The sequence below is a fragment of the Salvelinus alpinus genome, chromosome 4 (genome assembly GCF_045679555.1).
Source record: "Salvelinus alpinus chromosome 4, SLU_Salpinus.1, whole genome shotgun sequence".
Lineage (NCBI taxonomy): Eukaryota > Metazoa > Chordata > Actinopteri > Salmoniformes > Salmonidae > Salvelinus > Salvelinus alpinus.
This window is the reverse complement of record NC_092089.1, coordinates 21,303,917-21,331,083: the sequence shown is the minus strand read 5'-3', so window position 1 is coordinate 21,331,083 and position 27,167 is coordinate 21,303,917. Positions and strand designations below refer to the sequence as shown.

At 39.9% G+C, this 27,167-nt stretch overlaps 3 protein-coding genes and 1 long non-coding RNA gene across 5 annotated transcripts; 3 read left to right on the top strand and 1 right to left on the bottom strand.

Annotated features, from left to right (window-relative positions):
• hoxa2b (homeobox A2b) lies at nt 1-22,749 on the top strand. Of its 2 annotated transcripts, XM_071395985.1 has the most exons (3): nt 1-75; nt 21,015-21,219; nt 21,733-22,749. In XM_071395985.1, the coding sequence occupies exons 2-3, from the start codon at nt 21,129-21,131 to the stop codon at nt 22,443-22,445; spliced, it is 804 nt and encodes a 267-aa protein (XP_071252086.1). In that variant the 5' UTR covers nt 1-75; nt 21,015-21,128; the 3' UTR covers nt 22,446-22,749. The 2 variants fall into 2 exon arrangements, with proteins under 2 accessions (XP_071252086.1, XP_071252085.1); XM_071395984.1 differs by lacking the exon at nt 1-75 and having other exon boundaries at nt 20,709-21,219.
• Nucleotides 88-4,887, top strand: hoxa10b (homeobox A10b). Its single transcript, XM_071395986.1, has 2 exons — nt 88-3,072; nt 3,889-4,887. Exons 1-2 carry the CDS (start codon nt 2,280-2,282, stop codon nt 4,164-4,166), a joined length of 1,071 nt encoding a protein of 356 aa, XP_071252087.1. The 5' UTR covers nt 88-2,279; the 3' UTR covers nt 4,167-4,887.
• Nucleotides 8,074-10,337, top strand: hoxa9b (homeobox A9b). The gene is made up of 2 exons (XM_071395989.1): nt 8,074-8,783; nt 9,445-10,337. The coding sequence occupies exons 1-2, from the start codon at nt 8,231-8,233 to the stop codon at nt 9,681-9,683; spliced, it is 792 nt and encodes a 263-aa protein (XP_071252090.1). The 5' UTR covers nt 8,074-8,230; the 3' UTR covers nt 9,684-10,337.
• LOC139573020 (uncharacterized) lies at nt 17,443-20,705 on the bottom strand. Its single transcript, XR_011674529.1, has 2 exons — nt 18,876-20,705; nt 17,443-17,969 (listed from the first exon to the last, which is right to left on the bottom strand). It is a non-coding gene; the product is annotated as an uncharacterized lncRNA (long non-coding RNA).
• Nucleotides 22,750-27,167: the final 4,418 nt, after the last annotated feature.

Genomic DNA, 27,167 nt, shown 5'->3' with positions numbered 1-27,167 from the left:
GGCCGAGACTACTTCCCATGCATCAAACATCCAAAGATTCACAGACTCATTCCATTACAGGGTTTCATTGTTCAGGTAATTACCCCTATGTGTGTATAATTGTTACATATTCTCTTATTTTTATCGAAATATATTTCAAAATGCTCGAAATGGGAAAACAAATACGTGTGTGGTCCATTTTTTTCTTGGTAAAATGGGATAAAGTGAGGCGTTTTTGTAAGGAGCCTTTCCATTCTGCTAGAAAATGATATATAAAGCTGGTTTATAGCTGAAATACACATTATTGGAAATATAATATTAGATGACACAATGTATTAGAACCAATGTATTCCATATGGGAGAGGATGACTGAATAGGCCTACTTACCGTTTCACAGCACAGAATAGCTTGTGGTTATTTTATACAATATACATCTCAATATAACCAATATGCTAAACGGAAAATAACTTTAAACATAGGCCGTATGCTGTCTAGAGATGTCTACGGCGTTTTTCTGGAAAAATAACACGAACTATTCGAATGATTCTTATTTGAGTCATTATTACCATAGTTTACCAAATACGAAACGCTAGATTATAACATGTGTTTGGTTTGTGTGTGTGTTGGGAAGGGGAACATTCTAGCTGAGTATCCCATAGCCTACCGGAGGGCTTTTTAGTCTCCAGTGAAGAATAAAATAGCTGTTAGCGGATGTAGTAAAGTGCCACATTACGCACGAGGGGCGCAGGCATATTTTTTTGTCCCGTTGCAAGAATAACTTGGAACAGAGGAAGTATTGTTAACATGATTTTATTAGCCGCTATAAGGAGACATGCATTAAATGATTTTAAGTATGATAATAACTTAATAATAACTTAAAGTACCACTGGCTAGAGGTAAATAAACAGGCTGTTGAAATTATTCTACACACGTCATGAGACTAGTACCCACTCAAATCAATGGCTTAGGCTATTCATTTTTTTAAATTAATTTCTAAATCGGATAAAATCCCAAATAAGTCGCACCATATAATGTTTTTGGTGTCAGAACAATAACGTAATATAACCGTGCTAATTATAGTAACAAACATAGCAAGGATGATATTTTTCCCAACTGCATGGGTGAATACTAAAGGCAGTGGTATTTATAAAGGCTGTGGTTAGAACCACATAACACAGCTAGGCCTATAGGCCTAATCTATTTCTATTCAATTTGGGGATATGAGTCTGAGGATATTGTTTTCAATTGGATTCTTAAGGAAATAAATGGCATCCCACAGAAATTGGTTCTGCCGATGTATAAAATCATCTAAACGTGCCGAGTTGTACACTTGTAAAATGCATTACGCACCAATTACGCACAAGGTTTTTCATAACAAATGCACATGTCTTTGATAAATAACGTGTTTGTAACGTGTTTGTTTTAGATTATATTTCCCATTATGTTAACAAAATAGGTAAACAATCTTTGCCACAGCCTATTTTGTTTCTGACTTAACCAGCAGCAAAGTAGAAAACTAGTTTTGTTCTAATACTATAGTCTGGCTTCATGTAGGCCTATTAGCCTTTATATTGTCAAGTTGATTATTGTTTACGCATGTAAAATGATCTGTAATTGGTAGCTAAATAGCTCACATTCACGCTTGTAACTAAGGGACATTAACTAATAGTCAAATAGATATTTTGTCACAATGTTCTGTGAATTTTAATAGAGCAATGTTTTGACGCTTCCTGGAGAGGAAAGTGTAACGAGCTTTCCACTAAACTGTTTTCAAGGTCTGAAGACATCTGCAGTTATTTGCACTGTCCCTTCACATGTAAATAGTTCTTTGTGTATGATTGTATCTTCCCCTCTCTCGTGTGTGTGTGTGTGTGTGTGTGTGTGTGTGTGTGTGTGTGTGTGTGTGTGTGTGTGTGTGTGTGTGTGTGTGTGTGTGTGTGTGTGTGTGTGTGTGTGTGTGTGTGTGTGTGTGTGTGTGTGTGTGTGTGTGTGTGTGTGTGTGTGTGTGTGAGAGGGTGCATGAGGTCAATGTTTACAACACAGATTATCGTAAAAGGTAATGCAGCCCATGTCATGTCACCTATACTATCTATCCACCATTTTAGGTTGAACTGATAGCTTTTAATACACCACTTACCTTTACTTTTTCATGTATTATATTAAATCTTTAAACAAAATGAATATGGCATTACGTGCTTTCAATGGGAGGAGTCTCTCTTCTTGTGTTTTAATTGGCTGTCAGCTAAAGCGCAGAGAAGTGTGAGTATCTGTAATTATATTCAGCATGTTTTGCACAAGAAATGTCAGCCAGAAAGGGCTATCCTCATCCTCCGTCAAATTATACGCCAACGATGTCATGCTCTGACAACCAAAGTGGAAACTCGTTTTTAGTGGACTCCTTAATCCACGGACGAACCGAGAGCGGTGCCTCATACTACCAAAGTAACGGCGTGTATTTGTCACCAGGCTCCGAGTACTCTTATGGACTACCCAACCGCGCTTTTTTCTCGGGGCTCAGTAAACGCAACGAGAGCAATTCTCAAACTATGGTACCCTCATCTGGCCCATATGCACATATTCAAGGGATGGAAACATGGCTAGAGACTTCGAGATCTTGTCGAGTAGATCAGCCGAACAACCAGCAGCAAACTGCTCATTGTTCATTCTCTCCGAGCATCAAAGAGGAGAATGCGTTTTGCCTGTATGAATCAGAGAAGTGTCTTAAAGGGTCATCAACGACGGAAGACATTTCCTATTCCCGGTTAACACCGGGATCATGCCCGGTTACAAACAGCACCGTGCCTGTTCCCGGTTACTTCCGCCTGTCTCAGACATATACCTCTTCAAAGGTTTATCAAGACGTTCAGCGGAACCCACAGCCTACTCACTTCGCTCTACAACGTCCGGCCCGTTTCGACACCTCACCGCCGTCTCCTACCCCGGTGGTGGATACAGGCAGGAGGGAGAGTGAAGCACTGCCTGACCCACCGCCATGTGCTCCGGATGAGGACACCCGGGCACCGTCTGTAGATGGTTTGTCCTCCGCCGAACCCACCGAGAGCTGTGCAGAAAGTCCAGACAAACCCGTTAAAGGTGAGTACTGCTCTAAATCCAAAATATGACGTTTATGACAATGGGATCTTGATGGGTGTACATGGAGGGAGTGTAGTGTCAATGCCCCCGAGTCAGTGTAGATGTGCCTTGGCGTTAACCTTGGTTTTTAGAGGCATATCCTACTGCTATATCGATTATATTGTGGACATGAAAACTTCCCCATATGTGGGTCATATGTGCAGCGGTAAAGGCATGTCTTTGTGGGGTTTGACAGAGTGGCCTCGAGCTGGGATTTCCTCCAGTTTTTTTATATTATTTTATGACGAGGAGCAGCAAGGCCAATCCTGTCCAGTACATCTGTCTAATACAACACGTTGATGTCCTCAGTCTTCCCCATAAACCAGCAACTGCAGCCATCATTTCAGCAGACTATGAGTTACTTTTATGTCTTAATAAAGGCGTATTATTACATTGAAATATAATTAAGTGAATCTTGAGCACAACGTGGATGTAATAGCTTAGGTTTTTGGATAGATGCAAAATATGTGCATACAACGGGCATTGTGTGTGCGTGTGTGTGTGTGTGTCTACATTAACTTCGTATTACGGTCAAATAAACTCATGGGCTCAGGATGGCTATTTAAAGATAATTTTAGACAACACATTTTTTATTTTGATAGGTATTAGGTCAGTGTTTGTCTATAGATGCAAACATGTTATTGAATTGGGGAATGCATTATTTCTGTGTACAATAATTACATTTGGGCAACAATTATTTTAAAGTTACATCAGTGCAGTAGCATGAAAGAAAAATATGTTGCTCGCACTAATTTCTCTTTCAATGTCTTTCTACAGGAGGTGGAACATCTGAAACCAAAGCTAACTGGCTGACAGCGAGGAGTGGCAGGAAAAAGCGTTGTCCCTACACCAAGCACCAGACTCTTGAGCTAGAGAAAGAATTTCTCTTCAATATGTACTTGACTCGTGAGCGTCGCCTGGAGATCAGCCGCAGCGTCCACCTGACAGACAGGCAAGTCAAAATCTGGTTCCAAAACCGAAGAATGAAACTGAAAAAAATGAGTCGGGAAAACAGGAGCTATCGGGAGCTAGCGAACAACTTGAGTTTTTCGTGAGACATTCGTGCCGTATTTGGCTCCCTCCTCCATCAATGGCCAGAGCGCCTTCCTTTGAGAAACCCTTGTCGTGTGAATATGACCGTGTAGGTTAGGGCTACTATTGCTAACTTATTGATATGTCGTTTTGTTGACATTTTACCTGAATACGTCTCTGTTTAGTTTGTCGTGGTTATGTATTTATACTGTCATAACATATGGTTGCTCCCTTTATGTATATACCAACAGTTACTATAGAAATGGAACGACTTAAGTGTTCCAGAGCTGCACAATATCGGCATTCGTGGTACATAATACATGTATATAGCCACCTTGAGGGACGCATTGACATCTGTGCATGCTGGAATAGCTCTTGGGGAAATGTTGTAACCTGTAGCAATATAGGCCTACGTTACGTCATGGCTAAAGAGCCTCGATGGATTTGATATTTAATATCTGCACATTTCGCTGGTATTATAGCCATATATACTAAAAGCATCACACAATAACTATTTTGTTAAGGGTTTTATTTATACACAAGAAACTTATCTGAGACTTGTAAATATTGTTTACAGTTTGCCTTCTCGTATTTTTATTAATATTTTTATTGTTCTCTCCAAACCGTTTTAATAATATTGCCCATATTGTCATTGCTTTGTCTATAGAGAGACTATACTGTGAAATGAATTGATATGTTGTCTGTTGGCCTCACTAAGTAAGTCAATAAAAACATGGCACGTTTTTACCTTGCATTGGAATGCTTTAGTCCACAGATCATCTCTCCTGTATAGAATGTAATCTTTCATACCCACGAGAGGAATAGCCTGGTGGTGGGACCCCCTCTTTATTCCACGAGCTTCCATTTGTTCAGTTGCGGGTTGGTTTTACAGTAAAGAAAAAAAGAACATCAGTTTCCTCTTTTGTGTGACGCTGATGCCCTTCATTTGAATAGGAATCATTGCCCGAGTCATAGCCATGATGCATCACTACACTTGTTGTCTAGGACTCCCTGGAAAAGAGAGGCATGTGTTACTGAGTGGACTATCCTGGCTAAATAGATACAAATTAAATGACCATTGTGAAGTTTTATGGTCAAAGACACTCCATCGGGATCGCTCTTGTTTACTGCAGGGTGTACTGGATAGATGGTGGCAAAATGACCCGGAAAACAACATTATTTTCTCAAGGACATTACTGGCGGTAGTTTGGTTCATCATCATATGCTATCTATGAAAGGACACAGTCTGTCGACATGTGGAGCGCTGTGAAATATGCCATTTGGACTGTATCTTTTCAGGTGTGCAAATGTTGTGTTATGCGTAAAAGAAGTGTAAACATTGAGAAATGCTAGAATTTTGACCATCTAATTACAATTACGCATAGAATGAGAGTGAATTATAGGATCCCTATGATTTCGACTGTATCTGTTCCAGTTGTGCGAACGGAATCAATGCGTCCAAAAAATGCTTGTAGACTATATCTATTTCTTTAGGAGGAGAGAGGGCGGTTGAGGGGTTCAGGTAGTTTCGTGTTGTTAGGCTGTATTTTCCCCCACCACACGAAACTGCCTTAATTGCCTCAGTAAAAACTCTGCGCTTCACAGAACACTCCAAATTGTCTCTGGCAACAGAGCTGTGCCCCGAATGAAGTAGGCTACATATACTGAGAAGCCTAATCGTGTGTAGAATATTCTATAACAATTCCGATGCATTTGTTTATGTCATGTGTCTGCGGAAATGTATTGTCTCTCATGTCGACATTAGGCTATTATAAGCATGCATACAGTGCAGCGGAGACAGCCTACAGATTTCGCGCCAACCTGTGACTTCACAAGCACAAAAAAATATCGGAGTCTGCTTTTTTAACTGTATGTTTATTGTGGTACAGCGTGATATAAGCATCATTCAATACAATTACAATGCAAGAACCCCCCAAATGTAATCCATTCCCCGATTTCAACTGCCCCCTTAGTCACTTTATCCTGGCGCCGGGTCTGATGTATATAACAAAAAGAAAAAACGAACCAAAAAATCAGGGCTGCAAGGGAAATGTTGTTCCTCACATATATCGCCATATCTATTCAAAACAACAACAAAAGGCGAGCAGTAGACGCGGCCTGTATGTCTCAGAGGGAGAGGTAGCGAGTTGGCTTGAGGGAGAGGAAGGACTGCAAGGCCTCGGTTATGATCATTGCAGTCTGGCCAATGCCTCGTGCGCTGCTGCAGCGTTCCCAGTGGCACGCATTCGAAGTGCCGGATGCGTCTGCTGCGCCACACAATGGACACAAAGGATGGATTTTATTGGCGATATTTAGTCCAGACAGCCAGGTTGTAACCTAAAGAAAAACAACTAAATAGCCCCCGTGATAAAAACAGACTGCTATAGCACCTAACGTTTTCTCTCTCTCCCCACTTTGATAGCTAAAAGCGCCGCGCAGACAGTCCTAGTGTTCACTGGTCCATACATAGTAAAGGTCTGTTATGGGTTTTACACACTAACACAACGGGATCTTTCTCCATAATCTATTGACACTTGGATATGTTGATGCTACTATGTAGAAGTATTGTATTTGTATTTCTGAACACTAATTCGATGGTAGAATACACATAGCTTGTTCCTTGTGTACACATATTGTGTAGGTGGTTATATATGCCTGTGTTTTGCAGTCTTAAATATAAATAATAGTCCTATTCTTACTATCAGATAATAGCCTATGTGACGTATGCATTTTTAGATTCGGTCTTAACTTTTTCGAATCGATTTGGGACAATAATTTAGTAAGTAAGATCTAATTCATTCGTTGGAATTAATAATACACACTATAATAAAAATAAATTTAAAAAAAGTATGACTGAAAAGCCCTTTCAATGGGAGTTAGCCATTGGAGATTCTCTACTGAACATTATTTTTAGTCCAGGACTATGGTTCAATCTGTGTCCGGGAAACCGGCCCTTGGTGTGTTTATCCTACAGGGCCACATAGGTCTACATATATAACGTTTTACATGGAATTTAAATGTTCATATCCCAGAGCAGTGGAGACAGTATCACTAAAATATTTGCTGTTTTAGTTTACCTTATTTAAGTGAACCAAAATTGAATAATCTCAAACCGTTTGAAGAGCATTACTCGGATGACAATCGAAATATCAGGTTTGAATAACACGTGTAATAAATAGCCTAATAACAATGAAAATGATGTACGCCACAGCACATATGGTAACCTATAGGTTTGCCTGTGACTTTATTATGAATACATCAAATGGCATTAAATGGCAAATATGATTAATATGGCAAATGCCAACTCACACTCACATCAGCGTACCTATAGTACATATGCCCATTAACTCACAGGTCTACTATTTTTAAATGTGGGTATGTATTTGCCCAAATAATATTGCTGCATGTATTTTCTTTAGAGTCCTATTTAATAAGTAGCCTATATAACGATATCGCCAATCTAATGCTATAAAGTCTTTGGAATAACCTCGGAGTTTTTGCCCTTATAGGCCTATAGGCAATAATGTACTGAATTATGTTGATAGATACTGGATAATTTATTGAATAAATTCATTCTATAGAATTCCACATTTTAGATCGGTGGTGAGAGTTCTTAGAAGGAAATGAATGTGTCTTATTCTGCGCGTAGTAACGACTATACGTCACAGAGGAGATATAGCTCCTTACTACTTTGCTGCATTCCTTTATTATTTAAGGAGGCTAGAAAAACATGCTATACTCTCTCACTTTCTAGACCTATATAAAACATATCAACGTTAAAGTCTCATCTCAAAACAGAAATCATAAACCTTACTGCTTGTATAAAATGATATAGGCATATGACTTTGCTATTAAAAATATAACGGAGGAAAATGGTGACCATTTAGCTAGTTGAGTAGACTGATTTATTATTTATTGTTCTGTCCCACGGTCACGTGTCTGCGGCACCCAATCCAATCCCGGCCAAGGTTCAATTTATTGAACGAATGTGGTGGTTCTTGGTGCAGCGAAGTAGTATCATGATCCTGTTTTTCTAAATATATTACAGTGGACGTTTAGTTGCCTTTGGCTTTGTGTATTTGTTGTCATGTCGACATTAGGCACGCTTAGTTACTATGCAGACTCTCATCTTCCCCGCGACCAAGGGGATATTATGGCACACACATACTCAAGCGGACCAGGGCTGGAACAGGCGAGCCAGCCGATGCTAACTGAATATGGCGGTCAGGAATCGTGCCCTTTGCAGACAAAATCTTCTATTTTCAGTGCGTCTTGGAGTCCCATTTCTGCTCATCAGCCTCCGAGCAGCGCATCTATAACACACCAGCCCTATTTACACCACCATTGTCCAACAGGAGATACCGATGGGATGTTTATGCGTTCCTGGGCGTTGGAACCGGTTTCTACGTCGATATGTTTAACGGGATTATCGTCAAATATGAACTATGATATCAAACCCGAGCCGCTGATAGGAAATGGGGACTGCACAACGCTGGAAACGCACACACCTCTTGTGTCCGACATTGACAACGGACCGTTCCGCGCAGAGAAGGATACGATCGCGTGTGATGCCATTTTCTCCAAACCCAACGAAGAGAGCAGCACATCAACCGTAGAGGAAAAGAGGGAGATCAACACAAGTAAGCGCGGCATCTTTCATTTGGCTTCATGCGTAATGGTGATCATGATCTCATATGTGTCTCGATCTTTGGAATTCATTCATGTTGAATTAAGCAGGAATCTAGAAATATAAGGTCAGAGGCTGACGTTAATAAATTATTTATGATATAATATAGGCCTGCTGTAAAGGTTGAGTTCACGTCGAATTATTGTATCCATTATTTGATAACGAATGGATCCATGTTGTGCCAAAGCAGTACCACTGACCGACAGTAGCAAAACCCCCTCCCCTCCTCGATCTAGTTTGAAACCTACTCTGAAAGATATGATTTTGCTATTTGGATTATGTTGGACCAAAGCAGCTGCCCCACAGCGGCAAAATGTCGTCCCCTCCTCGACTCAGTTTTTACTGTGAGAAACCATGATTTTGCTATTTGGATTATGATAGACAAAACTATACCAGTTAATTTCCCACTGTTGTGGGCAGTAGACTAGGCCTTGGGGTCAGAAGGCCGAAACGAGCACACAAACGGCTGACTGTATTAGCTACTGCATGTTGGCTATTTCAGCAAGACCTTGTCTGCTGTTGTTCGTCATCCACAGTTTGTAATACCATTCTGACTCTTGTGGAAACACTATTTCTCATGAGCTCTGTCTCGCTTTTGTCGAACCCTCTTTCAGATGACCCATCCTCCAACTGGCTTCATGCAAAATCCACCAGAAAAAAGCGCTGTCCATACTCTAAGTATCAGATTCTCGAACTGGAGAAGGAGTTTCTGTTTAACATGTATCTCCCCCGCGACCGTAGATACGAAGTAGCAAGAGTTCTTAATCTGACTGAGAGACAAATTAAAATCTGGTTTCAGAACCGCCGGATGAAGATGAAGAAAGGGAATAAGGACCGTCGAAAGACATGTTAAAAAGGTGAGCCGTGCGGGCCCTGTAGACCCGTAGAATAAACTGTGAATAGTTACAATTGGTGGACTTTCAGGAAACGAAGATATTTCTGGAAAATAGTTGCCAATCTATCCACATTTTGCTTGATCTATAGTCTGTTGTGTTCTGTAGGACTGTTGTGTTGTTGTCGTTGTAAAATCTGTCGGCTCGTTTTCTTCCTAGAGTGTTCTCTGTTTGATAATGCTTATTTGTTTGATTGGTACTTTGATGTTATCTCAATAACTTGGATGTAATTGGTAAATCATTTCATTAATGCACACAGATTACATGTTAGACATTGTCTAATGTTCGTTGCATGAAATGTTTCATGAATTGATTGTGTGTTTTTTCACCCAGAGTTTAGTCTATGTTATAGGCATAATCATGTTTATGCGATGACTACCTGAATGTGTTTCAACTACCTGTCAGACTATTTATTTATTCATATTTTTTGCCGAAAGCAACATGTTTAGTCGGTGTGAGATTTTTTTTAAATTGCTGGGATAAAAATCCTTAACAGTTTTGTCTATGGAATTAAAGCAACACTGTGCACACGCAAAATACCTCAATGTCAGAGTATTCCGATTCTAAAATGGAAGAGTCGTTTGTATGAAATATCAAATAAAATGTCACATTATTTTGTGCGTCGCAATCCATATTTATTGTTTGGAAATCAGATAATTAATTGTTACTAAGATTCTAATTGTTCTAATTGTTGATAAATGTCCAACATCTGACAAGATATTTGTATTTATTTCCTTCTATCCAAAACATAACAACTATAGTTGCTACAGAACTTCATATTATTCAGATATAATTTTCATTTAAAAAGGCAACCATATTTTTCATGTTTAGGCCTATGCCTGATATAAATGTTGCGTATGATAAACTATCACAAGATGAATAGGCCTATCTATTAAAACATTAAACATATCCCTACTCAATATTTACAGAAAATGTTATTTATTTAGTAAAAGTTTGAGAGTATAGGTAGGCTAGGACTATGAGCATAATTATATCCAACAGGTACTAAAGAAGCGAACAGATGTAAATCCTACAGGCCTATATAGGATTAGTGGATTTAAAGCGGGCATTTCCCGTGTAGTCCATGTTGGCTTAGTACCACCACACACCGTTTCAACAGCCCCTTCTCTCCCTTTCCTTTAGGCCTTGTTAATAGCACGACCATGAGTTCTGAATCCCAACATACAGTACATATAAAACGCATTGCTGGACATTGGACAAGCCAGCTCCATGCTATTTGCTATAGGCCAATGTGCACTGGCACACGATATTGGTTGCCATGCAGCAATAAACCACAATCACAGCTTTAACTGTTTATGGGGTGCAAAGCGATTGAGAGCGGAAAGGAAGCAACACCATGCAAGTCCTCGCGTCTGAATATCACTATAATATGCTTTTCATACAGGCTATTTTTAAAGGGGTAAACATTTTAATGGTTGTAATTACACACAACCATGGTTAACCACGTCGTTCAAAAAACATTCATTCAAACACATTGAAAACACCTATGTTTCCAGTCACACACACACACACACACACACAATTCACACTACCACACTCACAGGGCCTGCTATGGTGTTGTTTGGCCGCGCTGTGACGCAGATGGGGCCTGTCTTCAAAGGTCTTAATCCAGAAAGCTGCTCCATAAAACGCGGGCTCAGCCATGTTGTCTGCTTTTTCTATTTGAATTACTTTATGACTGTTCACCAACAATTAGACTGTTTCAGCGCCCAGACATCCATTTGTTGTTTTCCGGCACAAAAGGCTGGCTGACACCGACGCTTTATTGACGTTTCCAACCAATGACTAATCTCAAGTTCTCGCCTTTGTGGTCCTATTGCAATAGGTATCGTAAGCAATTGAAACAATTTGAACTTATAATTTTTTTAAAACTATATATTTAATGTGTTGAAACACAGCATTATGGTAATTCAGTCACAAAAAGGCCTATGCATTATCTAACTACTGACCTTTGCGGTCATTTTGTGTTGCTGTCGTCGTATAACCACCAGGTGGAAGCAACGTCACGTTTGAGACCGAAATGTCCTGCAGCCTGGCTGCTTGAATAGGGACGAACGACCATCTATTCTAGTGTGTAGTTCAATGCACGCAGGAAATACGAGAATAACACGCCAGTCCAAAATGTGACAGACGTCGGGCTACTTATATGCAGTTGAAAGTATGTTTTCTTTGGTCCATTTTCACTTTGAAACAGGAGGCCAAGGTGACACAAACAGAGCAACAGAAAGAGGTTTGAGAGGTGATTACATGTTAATTATCACAGAGATACTGCATCGACAAAATGGCTGTTCAGCAGAATTATCTTTACCCCATTACATGTTATGGATGGACATTCATTGTATACCTTTGGTGTGTTAATAAATAGAATATCGCCAATAAATCACCAATTTTATCACCAAGATGAAACCAATGAAACCAAACCAATAAAAGAAAGAGCATTTAAGCTTTAATTGGTAGATTTTCCCATGTTAATCCACTACATTACATTGAGAGAGAGCAATAATGCAGCATTTCATCATGCAGGTCCTCTGCTTGAGCTCTATGATAATGCAGGTCCTCTGCTTGAGCTCTATGATAATGCAGGTCCTCTGCCTGGCCTGCTTGAGCTGTTTGATAATGCAGCTCCTCTGCCTGGCCTGCTTGAGCTGTTTGATAATGCAGGTCCTCTGATTGAGCTCTATGATAATGCAGGTCCTCTGCTTGAGCTGTATGATAATGCAGGTCCTCTGCTTGAGCTCTATGATAATGCAGGTCCTCTGCCTGGCCTGCTTGAGCTGTTTGATAATGCAGCTCCTCTGCCTGGCCTGCTTGAGCTGTTTGATAATGCAGGTCCTCTGATTGAGGTGTATGATAATGTAGGTCCTCTGCTTGAGCTGTATGATAATGCAAGCCATCTGATTGAGCTGTATGATAATGCAAGTCCTCTGCTTGGCCTGCTTGAGCTGTTTGATAATGCAGGTCCTCTGATTGAGCTGTATGATAATGCAAGTCCTCTGCTTGGCCTGCTTGAGCTGTTTGATAATGCAGGTCCTCTGATTGAGCTGTATGATAATGCAAGTCCTCTGCTTGGCCTGCTTGAGCTGTTTGATAATGCAGGTCCTCTGATTGAGCTGTATGATAATGCAAGTCCTCTGCTTGGCCTGCTTAAGCTGTTTGATAATGCAAGTCCTCTGATTGAGCTGTATGATAATGCAGGTCCTCTGATTGAGCTGTATGATAATGCAAGTCCTCTGCTTGGCCTGCTTAAGCTGTTTGATAATGCAAGTCCTCTGCTTGGCCTGCTTGAGCTGTTTGATAATGCAGGTCCTCTGCCTGTTTCTAGCACCAATCCGGTCTCTGTGTTTATCTGTGAGGGAGGGAGGGCCATTAAGGACAGAGGGGAGGGGTCATCAAGGACAGAGGGGAGGTGCTTAGGGGGGAGGGTCATCAAGGACAGAAGGGAGGGGCTGACGGGGTAGAGGGGAGGGTCATCAAGGACAGAGGGGAGGGGCCGAGGGGGAGAGATTATCTGTTTGGAATCTAGCCGACTGTCTCCAAATAGCCTATTCCCTAGTTGTTCTGCTGTAGTGGGCTCTCTCCCCCTCAACCCTTCTGTCTGTTTAGCTCCCTTGGACTTGTTGTTGCAATGTCACAGCTGAGGTGATTTGTCTTGACCCCTCTCATCTCATCAGAATAATGCTTATAACTATATTTGTCCCTCTCACCTGTTCTGATGAACAGTTACAGTCACCTCCGAAATTATTGGCACCCTTGATAAAGATGAGTTAAAACGACTGTATAAAATAAATAATACAAATGTTGAGCTATTTTGTATGCTCAAAAACATGGGGAAATTATATTATTTCATACTAATACAATTTCTCAGAGAAAGAGTAAAGTAACTTATTTTCATTTTTGTAAGATAGGGGTCAAAATTTTTGGCATCCCTGTTGTCAATATACTCCGGCACCCTCTCCTTGCGTAGAAAATGGCACTGAATTAACCATTTATTTTAGGGGGGAATTTTTGCTTGGGGTTATTGTCTTGCTGGAAGATCCACTTGTGGAGTTTCAGCCTCCTGGCAGAGACAACCAGGTTTTTGGCAAAAATATCCTGGTACTGTAAAGTTCATGATGTGTTGACCTTAACAAGGGCCCCAGGACCAGAGGAAGCAAAATAGCCACATAACATCAAAGATCCACCACCATATCAATAAGATCCCTCCCAATGTGTTCTCCAATCTAATAAACCATTTTAGAAAAAGGCTCAGTGACATCATCCTTGCAAGGGGAGTCAAAGAGTATTGAAAACAGGGTGCCAATATTGAAAATTCAAAAATATTGGCACCCTGTTTTCAATACTCTTTGACTCCTATTTTTTGTTGTTGAAAAAAAAGTATTACTTATTAAACACAATCTCTTTCTCTGAGCAATTATATTAGTATAAAATAGACATTTCCAAAGATTTTGAGCATACAACGTAGCTCAGTATTTATTTAAGTCTTTATTTAATTTAATAATCTCTCATATATTTGTACATTTTCACATCTTGGACAGACACGATATTCTCGTACTTTCTGCGTGCATTAGTCTACCTACAGTTTCCCCACTTTGAACTTTTTGAAACCTTTGTGTTCGGGGTGATCAGGGATTTGGTTATGGGCTAAAATAACCTACAACTATACCCTGAAGAAGCAACTCTGGGGGGAGAGTGAAAGGTGCACAACATGTTGTTGTTCAGGCTTCCCAAACTGAGTTCAATGTTGTGTTAACGTCTTAGCCTACTGTTGCAATGGTTGTTGAGCACAGAGCACCCTAGTTTTATTGGGTTGTTTATGTACTGACCATAAATCACTCTGAGAGAGAGAGAGAGACAGAGAGACAGAGAGAGAGAGAGAGAGAGAGAGAGAGAGAGAGAGAGAGAGAGAGAGAGAGAGAGAGAGAGAGAGAGAGAGAGAGAGAGAGAGAGAGAGAGAGAGAGAGAGAGAGAGAGAGGGGGGGGGAGTGAGAGAGAGAGAGAGAGAGAGAGAGTGTGTTTCATTCCAGCAGTAAAATGTAGATTCCATTCAGTTCACTATGTCAGGGGTAGACAACTTTCAACGTGTCTTTGGCGGAAGCGACCATTTGAAGAGCCATGCTAGCTCAAACAGAGCGCTGCTTGGATGTTGTTTGCGGTGCCCCCTCTCGACCCCCTCCCGACCCCCAATACATCAAGTCCCATGTCAGCTCCAATGACAGAGGCCATTATTGAGGATTCGCTAGAGAAGTTCACAGAGCTGTCATGGTGATGATGAACATCTGGGTTACGTCCCAAATGGCACTCTATTCCATATAGTGTGCTACTGTTGACCAGGCCCGGTAGGGGAAACAGGGCTCTGGTCAAAAGTAGTATAGTGTAGTGTAGGGTTATGGGACTCCCAATCACGGCCGGTTGTGATACAGCCTGGATTCAAACCAGGGTGTCTGCAGTGACGTCTGTAGCACTGAGATGCAGTGCCTTAGACCGCTGCGCCACCCGGGAACCCAAAATATAGGATATAAACATAGTTATGTGGACTCTTTTGCAATGAAAATTTGCAAAAAAAATCAAATTCCAAATTCCTTTCATTATTAAACCATATATTTACCACAATAAACTACAACTCTGATTAAAACATGTACAGCAGTGCCCTGTCAAATCACAAAACATATATTTGGACTGATTAGAAGAACAGTTATTTTCTTCTGTTTGCTTTGTGATATTATTGAGAGCCCATGAACACACAGTTAGGCCTTTAGTATATACACCATTGTGATGCAAAGGTCATATGATACAATATACACCATTGTGATGCAAAGGTCATGTGATACAATATACACCACTGTAATGCAAAGGTCATGTGATACAATATACACCACTGTAATGCAAAGGTCATGTGATACAATATACACCACTGTAATGCAAAGGTCATGTGATACAATATACACCACTGTAATGCAAAGGTCATGTGATACAATATACACCACTGTAATGCAAAGGTCATATGATACAATATACACCACTGTAATGCAAAGGTCATATGATACAATATACACCACTGTAATGCAAAGGTCATGTGATACAATATACACCACTGTAATGCAAAGGTCATGTGATACAATATACACCACTGTAATGCAAAGGTCATATGATACAATATACACCACTGTAATGCAAAGGTCATATGATACAAAGTGGTTGTTCCACTGGATATCATAAGGTGAATGCACCAATTTGTAAGTCGCTCTGGATAAGAGCGTCTGCTAAATGACTTAAATGTAAATGTAAATATACACCACTGTAATGCAAAGGTCATATGATACAATATACACCACTGCAATGCAAAGGTCATATGATACAATATACACCACTGTAATGCAAAGGTCATGTGATACAATATACACCACTGTAATGCAAAGGTCATATGATACAATATACACCACTGTAATGCAAAGGTCATGTGATATTTGTCAGTTTCTTTTCTTTTGGAAATGGGTTCAAATAATGCCCGAGAGGCAAGTGGTAACATTACATAATATACTGGTCCTGAAAATCCTGAAAGTCTATTATTATTTACACCTTTATGCATTAAATATCAAATAATGATTAAAAAACGATTTAATCAAATCAATCAAACTTTATTTAAAAGGCATTTAAAATCTCATCACATGTTACAGTAAAACATGAAAGAATTAAAAGCAAACCAGAAGCAATACAATAGATGAATAAAAGAGCAATAACATCTCTGATTAAATGCCAAGCTAAAAAAATTGTGTTTTTTTTATAAACATGATTTGAAAAAGGGACTAAATATGACCTCATAACTACAAAACACGTTTGAAAACAAATGACGTTGTTAAATCATTCAGCACAAGGCCTTGTCGTCTCCTGACCCAATTCCTGGACGCCCTCCCTCTTAACACGTGCCTTGATGTTCAGTCAGAGAGGGAAGAGGAAGCAAGACATCCCACTCCCTATTTTTTTCTGGTTCATGTACAGTCAATGAACTAAGCAGACCAGACCCATCCGCTAATGCACTGGTGCCTATGGGAGAGCCACTACGTTAAGAAATTACAACTTTTTTTCAACGGTTAACGGCCTGAGTGGGACATCTTTATTTATTCACCATCTTTGGTTCAGTGACATACTCCTCTCAGCAGAATCCATCTTCTACGGTCATATCCGGGACCAACATAGCAGCATAATTTCCTAGACCTATAGGCTATATTCATAAGGTATAAACCCTATAGCTACACGAAGGGAGTATGACTTACCATGAATTCATATGTCCGGCTATGTAACTACACACTCATGTCCTCCTTTGAGCTGTGTCTGTGTGGGGGAGGTTTATTATACAGAACAATAGCATATGTGTAGGTGGATAGTCATCTCTCTAGTCCCCCTCACTGCCATCGCCATTGTGAATGATCCTCCTCCCCACATACACAGACCTACACATGTTTCTAATGGATACCCAGTCTTATCCATCCTGTCTTACTACTCCACTCCTATCCCACTGCAACATGTCTGTTCAGGAATACTCCATATGTTATGTGTTTAGTTCCTGTTCCATGATAATAATGTCCCATAGCTATTTATTCCCCCAAAGGGCTTAATGCAGGTATGGATTACATTGTCATACTGGTCCAACAATTATTCGACTCGACTGATTATGATTCATTCATAAGACAAAACACAACATCCATGTGAGAGAACGTTTTATTGTACTCAGGAAATTCAGGAATAGAAATAAGACAATGCAAACATCAAACTATTAACTGACCTTTCATCAATGTCATCTGTCTTCGATCTAACAATTAACTGACTTGAACCGAATTCGCTATACAACAGGATCCTTTCTTTTTTAAACAGAAAACGTCAAAAGAAAGTAAAACATATCAGATATCAGCAAGATTATTAACCATTAATTACAATGAAAACATTATTTGTAATGTCTGGTTATTCTCGCTATTATATTGATCCCAAAATGAACAGGCCTAGTGCAGCTATTCTGCTACTGCTGTTGATAACCATTTACATGTGGAATAGTAAAATATTCTAACAGCATAATCTGGAAACGTTTACTTTCATCCGATAAGTAACCTTAGTCCTCGAATAGAAAAAAGGTTCACTTCTAGTCCACTTTTTTTCTTCCTCCCATGCCTCCCAGGTGTCTCGTCTTGTCTTGACGGGGGGACAGACGGTTAATGTAGCTCCTGTCCCCTACCCTGCCAGATACACATCACAATGAAGTTAAGCTTCATTCAACCAAAAATGTCACATTGATTTATGCAGCTATATCTCGGTTTGAAGTTGACACACAAACAATAATTCAAGCCGTAAAATTGAAATGAAAAGGATAAAAGTAAACTATTTTTTGTTTAGTAAAAGAGCATCTGTAATAATAAATTATGTCTATGTTCATATATATTATTGATATAACAAACTAAATTATGATCGAAAAATATTATTTTTAATTATTCGATCGATTCTCTGTATTCCTCACACAATTTTTAACACGGGCTAGACCTATTTTGTGGCTACACCTCGTATCTGAAAAAACATCTGATATCCAAATAAGCTTGAATGGTTGAGACCTACCATATAAGATATAGATCTTTGTTCTAAAATTAAATATGTACAAATGTTTCTCGAGTAAACATAATCAATATACTGAGCGTTACATCTGTTTGGATTATTAATGCACTGGTGATATTTTTATGATTAAATGATTACCATAATGTGTCTCTCTGATGACAATTTGATACTGCATTAGGCCTATGTGCAAATATAAACTTTAATCATAACAAATAAATCACATTTTCGTGTAACCTATGGGCGTCTCTCATGGCATGCATATGTTTTATTGTTCTCCATCCCGGACATTTTGGAATAGAGAAACACACGATCTGCCTGTCGTGCTCCGAAGGCAATGCAAGATAGCCTATATTGCAATTAAATATCAAAACAACAATATTGTCGGTTATTTGAAACACGAAATACAGTAAGAGAATGTTTTTAGAAGTTATGACAAGATGATACCATATATATATTATATATATATTATGGTAGCCCAAAGACAGAAACTGCGTGGGATTGAATGGGATTTTTGCAGAACGCCAACACCCACTCACCTCTGCAGACAATAGACGCCGTGGAAAAGCAAATCCATTCCATTCTTTCTCGCCATCTCAGTCAATCCACTATTTTGCTGCTATTTCCCACTAACGTTGTTCTTTTGAAAACGAAAATGTTGTAGATTTTCCTTCCATTTAACAAAATAAAGCAGGATACGATAACCCACCTATAATGTATGTCGATATCATTGTCTGCTCTATGTAGAACATCCATATTCGGAAATGGATTCCTATTAAAGAAACGTCCAAGTTGTGTAGTTTCCCCCCATAAGTAGCAAGTTGTTGCCGTCTTCCTGGCGGCCACATATGATCTAAGGCAGAGTTAGATGGTTGAAATGTGTTCTTAGGGCAAGGAGCTGTCAGACCTTTTGGCGAGCAAGATTGATAACGTGCAGGCTTTCCAGGCTCTTTGTTTGGAATATAAGCAATAAACAGCCCAGGGTCTACCACTTTTTCAAAGTTCAAGACAGGGAGGAAGACAATATGACATTTTTTTAATTATTAACAAAGAATATAGATCTTATTGTTTCACTTCAAATCGGGATGTTTCTATGGGAGGTGAATGGGAAGGCATCTATCCCTAGTACTATTATAACCAATTGTTAATATATTGTGCAATAGACCAATTCTTAGGTGTCAGTAATACTGATGACAATAAAGTATTAAATACGGATCTGGGACCATTCAACTTGAACAAAGACCAATAAATGTATCATTTGAGGCGTAAAACTCGTGCGTAAGCGCGTCACTCATTGTGGATTACATTCTGAATGTTATTTTTCTTCAAAATATTGTGTCAGTGGCTACTCTTCCTGTGTCAGTAGGCCTATATACGTCTCTCAGCCACATGCATTTTCTATTTCTGATGCAATTCAACGTTGGCAGATTTTGATGGTGGATTAAAGGGATTTGAAGCAGCTGCGTCTCCAGAAATATGATGCAAGTTTACAACCACGTGCCACACTGTAATATCTCCATACAATAAGAGTAGGTCACCAAAAACATGCAGACATGGATTTCATGCATCCCGTGATAGTTCCACATCACATGCAAACAGCACTTTATTCCTAATATATCTGTGCTCAATTAATGGCTTTCCACGAAGGCAACAAATGTATCAATAATAATATTTGTAAAATATTTTATACATTTCTTTACAAAGTCTGACATGAGAAGAACAAGTAATATGTGGGTGACTATTAAAGAAAGTCTTCATCTTTAAAGGTATTCAGATTCTTATAGATTCATATTCTTGGAAATATCAAGACCTACGTTTAGAATACAAACTTTACAGACTGTACAAAAATATTTATCTTTCTCTCTCTCTCAGAATGAAAAGGAGGGAGACGACTGCTCGGTTGCGTCTCTGCGCACCACTCTGCAGAGCCACAGGCTTGGTCAGAATTATTTTTCTGATTAACGAGTTAACTTTGATAATGACTGCGTCTTTAGTCGTTACATTAAGACATAAACCCGGGACAATGAGGTGTTGGATCCAAAGCACGCACGCGCACACACACGCACACGCACACGCACACACACACACACACACACACACACACACACACACACACACACACACACACACACACACACACACACACACACACACACACACTTCTTAAATGGACTATCCTCCATTCGGGGACAGTAGTGTGTGTAAATAAAGCAGACTAGACCCTACCCCCAGAACTAGGCGTTACCTATCCGACTTTCTCCATCAATCACAGAGGACAGTGGCTTCTTTTGATTAAACCCCAAATTGTCATTGGGCAGAGGTAATCATGTGACAAGTAATACGGTCCAATTTCAACGTTGTCTCCATGAAAGCAATATAGTTTAATGGCAACGCTGTCCCCATACGGCCGTAATCAGCAACATTGTTGGAAAAAAACACTTGTCACGAAATTTCATAATTTTCTCCTCGCCCACAAAATTACGAGCGGTGACTTTTCCAAGACAAGAAGATAGGAGATGAATTACGAATTTGAGCGAGAGAGCGGTTTTATCAATAGTCAGCCGTCGCTTGCGGAGTGCCTGACATCTTTTACCCCTGTCGGTGATGCATTTCAAAGTTCATCAATCAAGAACTCGACGCTTTCACAGTCGACACTGATTCCTCCTCCTTTTGAGCAGACCATTCCCAGCCTCAACCCAGGCAGCCACCCACGCCACAGCCGGTCAAAGCAGAATCTGAATGGAGTCTGTAGCCCTCTGCCAGCCGCATCCCTACCCCCGGAGTACCCTTGGATGAAGGAGAAGAAAGCCTCCAAGAAAAACCACCAGACTACAGCCACAGCTACAACTCCCGACACTGCGCCACTTCACTTCTCTCCCCAAGGTAAGACATGATTGATTAGCCTATCTATTGCCTCTATTATATTTTAATGAAATTACAGTCTGGGTAGGTAGCCCATTAGCCTATCAAAATGCAAAGATCTGTCTGGTCTCAACATTCTATTTTGGGGGTAATTCTCTCTCATGACTTGCAGACTATCTATTAGCAAAAGTGTAATTATTTGAACATTCTCAGTGGTCAGTATGCTGCTGACAGTGGAAGAATGTTAATGTGTGACAGTAATGAAGAGTGATAGATTACTCTTACTGCAGGCCGACCGACCGGCAGCTGGCATGTTCATTAATCTTCAAGCCAGTCGGCCTGGTCCACGCAGACCCATCATATTCTGCTCTGGGCTCATAAATCGTTTCAGCGCGGTGTCTGTGCTCCCACAAACCATTTGCTGGGAAGCCCAGTAGAAACTCGATGTTTTATTTACCAACTGCTATTTATATATTTATATTCAATCATCAATTGCTTTTTTTGTATTGGTTGAACATTTCAAATGTGTTTCAGGGTCGCCAGAGATTGCAGAGAGCGGTGGCGGGGGATCTCGGAGGCTGAGGACAGCGTACACCAACACCCAGCTGTTGGAGTTGGAGAAGGAGTTTCACTTCAACAAGTATCTGTGCAGACCCCGGCGGGTGGAGATAGCCGCTTTACTGAATTTAACTGAGAGGCAGGTGAAAGTCTGGTTCCAGAACCGCAGGATGAAGCACAAGAGACAAACCCACTGCAAGGAGAACCAGAACGGCGAGGGGACATTCACTAGTCTGGAGGACGGGAGAGAGGAGGACTTCGAACAGGCTGGTAACAATGTAGGCCTACCCGCCGGCGCGCTTCTCGAGAGGGAAAGCTGCTCTGTTCACCAGAATACCTTAACTTCACAACAACAGTCTCAGAATGCACACAATCACAATGGAGATTCCCAAAGCTCAACTGCTTCGCCTTTAAACAGCGATGACAAAAATCTGAAACATTTTCCTAACCCGGCACCCACTGTTCCTATATGCGTGTCAACAATAGGCCCGGACTGCGCATCTGGCGGGGACAATGCCCATTCCCCGGCCCTGGACGTCTCTTTGCAGGACTTTCACGTTTTCTCATCGGATTCCTTCTCTCCAAGTTTGTCAGATTCTATAGATAGTCCAATGGGTTTATCATCTGAAGGTTTCGAGTTCTTCTCAGAAACGCTTACAACAATCGACCTGCAACACTTGAGCTACTAACTATTCTAAAAGAGAAAACAACTCAAACATCTTAGTTTAGGAAGAGCTTCCTGTCTTCCATGTCCTTACAAATAACTGGCTTCCGTTTTTATTTTGATGTAATTGCCTAATTAATTAATACATGGCTCCAATGAGGTAAGTTTGAAAACAATAAATTCATCAATTGAATAGTTTTTTTTATGATGCCAATATTATGCCTCCAAATAATAATATACAACATCTTTTCATTTTAGTATCATTTTCAGGTACAATAATGTTATAAATAGCCTATTTTCTTAGAATAAAACTGTGCTTATTTACGAGAGATATTCATCATCATGTCCTTTACTATTTTCCATTCACTTGAACGTTTGTTTCCATTACTTAAACAATTTTGTTTTAATTTAGCATGCAATGGGTCTGAAAAGAATTGTCTCAATATTCTTAGAATATTCTTAGATTTGAGACATATTCTTACAAAGAATATTGTTTGAACAAGTGATCTTTTTATGATGAAATCTTTCATTCAGAATGGCAGGCAAAACTCTTCATCCTGAAATATATCAAGTGAATTGATTGGTGTTAAATGAACAATAGTGAGCAGATTTTATCATCTCATAAACGGAAATCACAAATATAAACTACTGAACCGACACTGCGATAATTGCCAAACATAATTTCACCCCAAAACAATAAAATAACAGACTTAGAATACTTCCAATAATAATAGGCTACTTCTAATGAAGTTACAATAAATATTTTCCAACTGTAGCTTGTTTTGCTCTTGAATATGTTCCTGGAAAGTAGCGATGATTGAATTAGCCATAGGCTATGGACTAGAGCTGTTGAATGAGACATAGATTACATTGTTTCTGAGTCCATAAATCACAGTAGTTTATGATTGAGGACGTCATTAAAGAGATTAATTGCCGTAGTACATGCGCAAATAAAAACAATCTTCCTATTGGGGGATACCGGGAGTCCTCGGCCAAAAGCTGTAACTTTGTTGACGTTCTACAATTACATTTTATAGCCTATAAAACTTACATCTTGGGGAGGAGGGGGGAGTATAGCCTACTACTTCACACTACGTAATTCAATCCGCTGTTGAAAGAGATTCATGTTTTTTGCCTCTTTAAATCTTTATTTCTTTATTTTTACGGTATTGAAACTAAACAATTAGTGTCGACTACGTGGTTATTATTTCCCAACTAAACCCAATCTGTTAATTGACTAGGCTATATGTTTGCAATTAACATATTATAATATTACTAAATAGACTAGGAATAATGTGCACTTGCTGAACGGGTAAATTAAATCCATGGCACTGTTTATTATGATTATATTTAATATATGGAAACGTATTATGATCTCTTTTCAGACTATTTTGGTTGAATATTTTAACACAATTCGTTGATTACAATACGACATGCTGTAATCCTAGCCTAGTCTACCATGTCAATGGTAAATCACTGCTCAGATAGGATGCTCTAAATCTGATAGTTCCTCTACAAATCGGTATAGGCCTAGTGAATAAAATATAAGATAGGGATATCCAATTAAGGGTACAAAAGACTATTTTCTTTCACAATGCTTAGGCCCTGTATCACAACACCAGACGCACTAACAATGGCATAGTGTGCTAGGCTACGCTAGACTAGAGCGTGCTTCTTTTAGTGGGCCTGCGGATAGGGGGATACGGTCAGACCACCGCCATTTTCTACGACAACACCATCGAACGTTCAGCATGCTGTCTGAAGCTAGTTATTAGCTGTCTTTCAAACAATAGTATGCAAATACATTGTTTAAAAAAAAATCTAATTTACGACAAATTCCGTTCTTTAATGTAGGATTATATTGAACAAATGTAACAGAAAAATGTTTAAGAAAATACATTTGGTCGGGGATGGACTATAAATGTAGCCTAGTAGCCTGTAGCCTTCTGCCATACAATCTATAGTAGGTCCTTTTAAACTACATATGCATTAATGAGAGTAAAATCGAAAATTGTAGTCTATGAAACAGTTGAAATTAAATTATAATCTCTATCAATCTAATCTGAAGAGTGCAACAAATCATGCTCTTGTAGTCTTGTCACAAAAATTCACAAAGGTAGACAAGTAATAACTAAGATTATCTGGCTGATATGACCATGATACATTTATTGGGTTGAATCTCACCCAAAAAGGGCATTATTCCTTTCCCAAACGGCAACCTATTCCCTACACTGTAAAACCGGATACATTCTGGCTACTCAAACATTTTGAAGAAACAATTACCTAAAAACTTAAATAGCTGAAGTGAGCAGTACTACCTTCCTATGAGTAATAAAAATGCATTTCTTTTGAGTAAGGTATACTTAAATTTAACGCCACCATTAAGCCACGCCTCCAAGAATTTCTCAGTGTGCCTCGCCTTTTCGATTGAATTGTGGAGTTACCACCCACGACTGTATTTGTTAGTGACAGAGACATCGTTGTAGAATTGGTTCAATTTCAGTCCGGGGGCATTCACCAAGTGTGTTCTTAGGGGAACATTATAATTGAACCATTACATATATCAAAAGGCCTCATACAGTGGCCTGAAACTCATAGTTTACAGGCCACATCAGGCCTGCAAGTAGGGTTGTAAAATTCCTTACATTTTCCCAGTAATCTTCCAACCAGGATTTCTGGTAAACCTGGGAAATTCACCAGAATTTTGCAACCCTTACTGTCAATCATATTATACTGGCTTGCAAAGTGATGTGTAATTCCTATTGGAATCTAGCCAGCATTAGGCTATCCAACAGTTGAAATGTGTATTCACTTGCAACCTACATTCATAATGACTGCCAGTGGGAGGAAACCTAAGCCATTTAAACTGGAACAATTTCAGTAAGGGGTGCAAAAATCCAATGATTGGACTAGTTTAGAAAACAATTATTTATCTTTGATTTATTAAATGTTATGATACACAATCACTGAATGTACATTCAAAAACACAAATATTAAAAAAAACATTTCCAAAAAAATCCACCTGCAGTAGAGCATGCTGGTAAAAATGTTAATTTGTTATCATATATCTTACAAATATTTAGTTGGTGTGACTTCTCATTTAGTTGAGTCAGTACCACCAATATTTTAAGTAATAATGACTAGTCATTGACTTTGAGTACAACTTACTAGAAGTATTTGAGGTAAAAATGCCATCGAGTTTACAGTGTATCTAGTGCACTACTGTTTTTTACCAGGGCCCTATATCTCATGTGATCATCCATAGTTTTGCTCATGTCAACTCCACTATGATGTACTACTGTACCCCAGTCCTGTCTGTCCATAACTCCATGATTAGTTTGTCCACAACACTGAAGGGGGACACAGGTGGTGAACTATCATTATGTGAGTTGTGACAGGAGAGATTTGAAGTTAAATGGTAAAAAAATCCTGAGCCGCTTCAAAACACCACCTGAGTAGGTTAATCCCTGTAAGCCGAGAAGGCAGTCAGTCACTTTCAAGCTTTGCTTTTGACTTGAAACAAACTGTAAATGTAACACCTCTGAAACCTCAGCCCAATGCCCCTGCAGGGCCAATGAAAGTCAGTCTGAGGAACAATCAACAGAGCTTGGATCAAGACCTGACTGTGTGCTCCCAAACTCACAGTAGAACTTTACCTTCAAGTTGCCCTCATGCCTATGTACCTGCACAGTAATAACTGTAGTAACAACATTGTAGATGGACCTGGGTTCAAGTAGTATTTGTTTTTCTTTCAAAGTGCTTCTCTGGCTCAATGGAACCAATGGTATAGTCCCAGAAGTGTAAACCTTGCCCATCTGACACTCACTGCTGGGATAGGCTCAAAGTGTTTGGAAAAAAACGAATACTCTATGAACCCAGGGCTGATGTAGGGCTACCTGGAAGCTGTCCGCCAGCTGCCGTAGCCCTGCCATATACTTTTTGTTCTCAATTTTGCATCCAAATTTAAGTATTGTCTTTTCACCAAAATGTTGTTGTTGACACATGCGAACCCACACACGTACACATACATTCCTTCTCTGGTGCCAATCAACCAATGTCAGAAGGTAAAACATTGGTAACTGACCTAATTCAGGACCTGAAACCAGATGAAAAACACAGTGAGCAGCGAGTGCAGTGCATTGTGGGAGAGGAGATCCGACACCGTTCAGATCTCTCCACGAAGAGGTCAAAGGTCAGGCCACCTCTCATCTCCCTCACCACACAGGACGGAACCCCTGGTAGGTCAGCTGGGGGTCAACAGTGTGGTCCTATCTGCTGCTCAGGTTAAGGTCAACAGGAATGGAGGATGTTTGAATATTGGTGCATTCTTACATTAAAAGGGATATTGTGAATGGTGAGTAATGAGACTGAGTCCTATTGTTTAGCAGGGCCCGTATCCACAGTGTCTCAGAGTAGGAGTGCTGACTTAATCAGATTCCCCTCTCCATTCATTATTTTGGGCTCCCGAGTGGCGCAGCGGTCTAAGGCACTGCATCTCAGTGCTAAAGGCGTCACTACAGACCCTGGTTCGATTACAGGCTGTATCACAACCGGCCGTGATTGGGAGTCCCATAGGGCGGCGCACAACTGGTCCAGCGTTGTCCGGGTTAGGGTTTGGCCAGGGGTAGGCCGTCATTGTAAATAAGAATTTGTTCTTAACTGACTTGGCTAGTTAAATAAAAGTTAAAAAACAAACAGGCCAAACTGATCCTAGGTCAGCTCTCCTGAATACTGGCCCTGGTCCAGT